Source organism: Cherax quadricarinatus, chromosome 28, assembly GCF_038502225.1.
Source record: "Cherax quadricarinatus isolate ZL_2023a chromosome 28, ASM3850222v1, whole genome shotgun sequence".
Taxonomy (NCBI): Eukaryota; Metazoa; Arthropoda; class Malacostraca; order Decapoda; family Parastacidae; genus Cherax; species Cherax quadricarinatus.
The window spans coordinates 22,863,045-22,869,368 of NC_091319.1; the positions used below are offsets into that span (position 1 = coordinate 22,863,045).

The 6,324-nt window shown below is 35.2% G+C and overlaps 1 protein-coding gene across 3 annotated transcripts in view; it reads left to right on the forward strand.

Annotated features, from left to right (window-relative positions):
• Positions 1–3,514, forward strand: part of LOC128693348 (uncharacterized) — a 61,894-nt gene extending 58,380 nt beyond the window's left edge. For 2 of the 3 annotated variants that reach the window (XM_053783036.2, XM_053783039.2), the window contains one exon: positions 2,809–3,227. In XM_053783036.2, the coding sequence (XP_053639011.1) occupies positions 2,809–3,086 (278 nt within the window). In that variant the 3' untranslated portion in view covers positions 3,087–3,227. Of the gene's footprint in view, positions 1–2,808 lie in introns of all 3 variants that reach the window. The other variant, XM_053783037.2, reaches the window with a different exon arrangement.
• Positions 3,515–6,324: the final 2,810 nt, after the last annotated feature.

Sequence of the window (6,324 nt, forward strand, 5' to 3'; positions counted from 1 at the left end):
GCAATTTCAACATTTTTTTCACGTTAGTTATTTTGTACATATATATATATATATATATATATATATATATATATATATATATATATATATATATATATATATATATATATATATATATATATATATATATATATATATATATATATGCAAAACAACCACTCTGAAAGAATAGAGAAATTCCAAGCGCTTTCGTGACTACTCACATTATCAAGGAACTATGAAAGTAAAGCATCCAAGGAAGCTATATAAGGGTCTGGCCAACACCTCACTATCGGATCCCACAACGGTTAAACACCTGACGTGCGCCGCCCCAACTGGACAGGTCCTTTGCACAACTCACCATCAAACTATTCTACCCAAGAAAATTTAAAAATTATTATTTGTCCAGTGTATTATTAAATTCTTCCCAAATTCTATTAATTATAAATGGATCTAATTTATATAAACCAAAGGAAATATTCATATTATTGTCAAAACTGCTTTTTATGAAACAAGATTCAATTATATTCCTGTCGACCATGGACTTGCTTGATACTACTTTCTCAACTTTTTGAAAAACAATTGGATGGTTAAAATCTCTTACGTGAATAAATAGAGCATTGGAATCTTGTCCAGTTCTAATGCTATATTTATGTTGTTTTAATCTTAGTTCGAGATTTTTACCAGTTTGACCGTAATAAACTTTATCGCAAATTTTACAAGGAATCTTATAGACGCATCCATCAGCATTTTGGGGGGAATTCTTTATCAAAAGTTTTTTTACTGTATCAAGATTTTTGAATACAACTTTAATATTAAAAGTCTTAAGAAGAGAAGGCATATCAACCAAGTTTTCATGGTAAGGGAGAACCAACATATTTTTAGTTGAATAAGGCTGGTTGTCCCTTTCTGGATTGTAAAAAGTATTTCTAGCAACTTTAAAAGATTTATCAATTACATTTCTTGGGTATTTTAAATCATTACCTATTTCATAAATTTTGGATATTTCCTCGTCTATGAACTCAGGACTACAAATTCGTAAAGCTCTCAAAAACATTGATGAGAAAACAGACAGTTTGACTTTATCTTGATGCGAGGAATAATAGTGGACATAGGAACAGTTATTTGTAGGTTTTCTGTAAATTTTAAATTTGAATTCATTATTACTCTTAATTATTAAAACATCTAGAAAAGGCAATGAGTTATTTTCTTCAAACTCTCCCTAATAGAGCTAAATGGTTCAGACATGTTGATGATATTTTGTGTCTTATGCCCAAAAATGTAGATATACACCATTTCCTTGGAAAATTAAATAGCTTTGCCCATTCTATAAACTTTACTGTTGAGTTTGAAGAAAATAACTCATTGCCTTTTCTAGATGTTTTAATTATTAAGGGTAATAATGAATTCAAATTTAAAATTTACAGAAAACCTACAAATAACTGTTCCTATGTCCACTATTATTCCTCGCATCAAGATAAAGTCAAACTGTCTGTTTTCTCATCAATGTTTTTGAGAGCTTTACGAATTTGTAGTCCTGAGTTCATAGACGAGGAAATATCCAAAATTTATGAAATAGGTAATGATTTAAAATACCCAAGAAATGTAATTGATAAATCTTTTAAAGTTGCTAGAAATACTTTTTACAATCCAAAAAGGGACAACCAGCCTTATTCTACTAAAAATATGTTGGTTCTCCCTTACCATGAAAACTTGGTTGATATGCCTTCTCTTCTTAAGACTTTTAATATTAAAGTTGTATTCAAAAATCTTGATACAGTAAAAAAAACTTTTGATAAAGAATTCCCCCCAAAATGCTGATGGATGTGTCTATAAGATTCCTTGTAAAATTTGCGATAAAGTTTATTACGGTCAAACTGGTAAAAATCTCGAACTAAGATTAAAACAACATAAATATAGCATTAGAACTGGACAAGATTCCAATGCTCTATTTATTCATGTAAGAGATTTTAACCATCCAATTGATTTTCAAAAAGTTGAGAAAGTAGTATCAAGCAAGTCCATGGTCGACAGGAATATAATTGAATCTTGTTTCATAAAAAGCAGTTTTGACAATAATATGAATATTTCCTTTGGTTTATATAAATTAGATCCATTTATAATTAATAGAATTTGGGAAGAATTTAATAATACACTGGACAAATAATAATTTTTAAATTTTCTTGGGTAGAATAGTTTGTTGGTGAGTTGTGCAAAGGACCTGTTCAGTTGGGCCGGCGCACGTCAGGTGTTTAACCGTTGTGGGATCCGATAGTGAGGTGTTGGCCAGACCCCTTATATAGCTTCCTTGGATGCTTTACTTTCATAGTTCCTTGATAATGTGAGTAGTCACGAAAGCACTTGGAATTTCTCTATTCTTTCAGAGTGGTTGTTTTGCATATTCTGAAATCACCTGTTTACTGTGATCTTATTGCATATATATATATATATATATATATATATATATATATATATATATATATATATATATATATATATATATATATATATATATGTATGTATATATACATTACCTGGAGAGAGTTTCGGGGGTCAACGCCCCCGTGGCCCGGTCTGTGACCAGGCCTCATGGTGTATCAGGGCCTGATCAACCAGGCTGTTACTGCTGGCTGCAGGCAATCCAACGTACGAGCCACAGCCCGGCTGGTCAGGTACCGACTTTAGGTGCTTGTCCAGTGCCTGCTTGAAGATATCACCACGAGGCATGGTCTGAGACCAGAAGGACGGTGATACCATTAAAGATATATAACATATACCTATAACAACCATCCTTCGTTGCTTATAATGACCAGTTACCTATCCCTGCAGGAGAGGAGGCGGATGAGCTGTGGGTAGGGGGAGAGGAGAAGCAGGAGGTGTCAACGCCGGATACTTCCTTCAGAAGTGACACTGGCGTTCCCTTGCAGGAAGAATCTGCACTGTGGCATTGGCTCTCTGGAGCGGTAGTGGACCACGGCTGGCATAAGGGCAGGCCCTCAGGGCCCGTTGGAATCGAGAGCTGCCTCACAGTGTCTAAACTGTCCCTCAACAGTGCCTACTGCGGCAAGGAACTTCGCTTCGTCTGCGAGTACCCCAGGAACCCATAAACATCGACAGCAAGAAACTTCACTGCGTATGCAAGTACCGTAAGAACCTATGAACATCAACAGCAAGGAACATACCTTCATCTACGAGTATTCTAAGAGACGATAAACATCGATGACAAGGAAGTTCCCATCGACAACAAGTTCCCCAAGTGATTACAAGCGTTGAAGTCAGAGCTAAGATCATCGCTGTAATGGTGGTCTTTAAGTCCTGGATGTCTCAGTGTACATACACAGAGAGGTGTGTATCTCTTAGTGTACATACGCAGGGAAATGACCATAAGTTTTAAAGCGGAAGGCCTCGATCAGATGACGAAAAGCTCCAGCGGCGGGTCATCATCTAAGACCCGTGTCAGGAAACACTTGTCCTGTTTCCTGACGAACCTTACCTAATCTAGCAGGGAAATGTGTATCACCGGGTGTACATATACAGAGGTATGTATCTCTGTGTATGTATACACAGACGTATGCATATGTTATATATACACAGAGGTGTATGGGTGTATATACCCAGAGGTGTTTATATCTCAGTGTATATATGCCGAGATGTGTATACCTCTGTCAGTATATACAGAGGAATGTAGGAAATATTTTTCACTTTATATACTGACAGGTATGTATCTCGCAGCACATATACACAATGAGGTATTTCATTATATATACACCGATAGGTAAGAATCAACCTGTGTATATACACAGAGGGGTATCTCACTATATATACACCAAGATATGTATATATATATATATATATATATATATATATATATATATATATATATATATATATATATATATATATATATATATATATATATATATATATATATATATATATATATATACGTATATGTCGTGCCGAACAAGTAAAACTGGTCAGTTAGCAAGAACTCATTTAAAATTAAGTCTTTTCTAAAATTTTCTCTTATACGTTTAAAGATATAATTTTTTTTCATTGATGTTAATATAAACATTAATGATTTTGTGCCAAAAGAACCTTAGAAAACTTACTTAACCTTATTATAACAAGCACAATTTAATTTAGCCTAATCCAACTAAATATATTTTATGTAAGTTTACAGTAAATTAATAATAAACAGACGCAATGAAATATATTTTTTCCGTTAGATTCAGAATGATTTTTGTGAAATTATTGCTTACACAAATTTTCGCTTGCCTTATTCGGCAAGAAGTGCGCTTCTATTTAAGCCAAAATCGCAAGTTTTACTTATAAACACAGATGTATACGATATATACGGTATATATGCTATATACACACTAAGGATGTGTATCTCTCAGTGTTTATACACCAACAGTTATGTATTTCTTAGTGCATATACTCTGAAAATTTACTTTAATTCCTATTATTTTTTTTTATTAAGGTATGTTTGATGTTGGTGTGGAGACGAGGTGCAGACACAGCCTCCAGGTTAATATCTAGACCTGGAGGAGATATAATAAAAGGGAGGAAGGGAGAAGAGATATGAGGTTGGTTGATTAATGGGATTTAAAAACCTATTGACTACATGAGGGTCATTAGGACTTCATGTAACCTGATCACCACCAGACAAGAATACTTTAATACCTGGAATAGCAATTAAGCTCGTAACATGTATACGATGAAAGACATACACGTCACGGCGTGTATATCCCGCAGGTATAACGTTCCGTTAAGTTTAACATTTTCAGAACAAAACGCTGATATATTGATGAGTTATTTATATAAATATAAGAAAATGTTTATACAAACCCATAAATAATAATGTTTATGTTGAAATAAATAAGTACAAAAACTAAAAAGGTTACATAAACACCAGCATCTACCCGAAGAACAAATAAAGAGCAGATGTGGCTCCATAGACATTAACAAGCAAACAGAAGAGTGTCAGTGTTTACATCCTGGAGGCCTGGGACACCACTGGTGGAGACACATGGAGGTACCACTCAGTAAATAGAGAGGCTGCGATACACATCAACATGAGTGTGTAGGCAGGACAATGCGCCGGATTTCCACCTAGATCATCCACATTATATCCTAGAGTGATGCCGCCCCTAGGGCCGTCCCATCCTTCAACCCAACAACATGGACGAGGATGTAGAGCGCATACGACCCTCAGGGCGGTCGTAGTCCTTCAACCCAGCAACAAGAGTGTAAGTGACTGCCGGGTTAAACATTTTTTTACTTCACCTTATCCTCACTAATCTTCCTCCTGCCTTAAACTATCTTACAAACTCTTGTACTTTATCATTACAAATCCCAACAGCAGTATTATTGAAATATAATAATGACCACTATTCATATTTATTACTGTCAATATTTCTACTACTACACGTGACGTGCTTGCTTCTGCAACCAAAAAAGGTTATGCTGAAGGCAAGTCATCTAAAGGCTTAACCCGAAGATCTTACAGTCCAGGAATCTGGTAAAACAAGTGCAAGACGCGACTATCTTTACTGAGTAAAGATCTTTTATACAATCATATAGTTACAGTTTGAAGAAAAAATATTTGTTACAAGACAGAATATATAAAATATAAAGACCCACATGTATAGAAGTTTGGAGATACCTACTGGGTAAAGACTGTGTCCACAAAATATAGTGTTAACATCGGGAAAGGATTTCGGAGAAAAAGTCCATTCAAACCTAGACAAGACCAGGTCCACAAAGCTGGGAAAATATCAAGGCCATTCAATTTGTAAACAGAAACAGAGTTCACACCAGTCAGTGCAGAAACAGAGTGGAATACACTAAACTTAAGTAAAGTTAACACCCAAAGTGAATGGAAGTTAACACCAAGAAAGCATTTCACATAAGAACTGAGTCCATCCACATAAGATACATGCTTCCAGAGACTAAGTTACAATGCCACTCTACAGAACACAGCCGATACACACTTGGGCCAGTGCTGACACTAAGTTCACTCTGACATAATGTTAGTTATGTGTTTGTGAGAATGCAGCAACGTTTTCTGGAAACTCTGGACGAAAACAGTGACTATCAATTGTAATAGCAGCTATGTCTATAAAGTCATTAAAAGACAAAGTCTACAAATAGGTACATAGACTGAAGATGGGACACCACCGAGATTCTAAGTCCCAAAATTAACTCTTAAAATAGGTATTTGCATGTGAGTTAGTGGTAATGGAAACAAGCGACCTGGCTTGACCTTTCATGTTAACGGTAATAACCAACTGAATTATTGTAGGTGTGAGGGGAAGGGGGGCGAGGGGGAGGGGGAAAGTG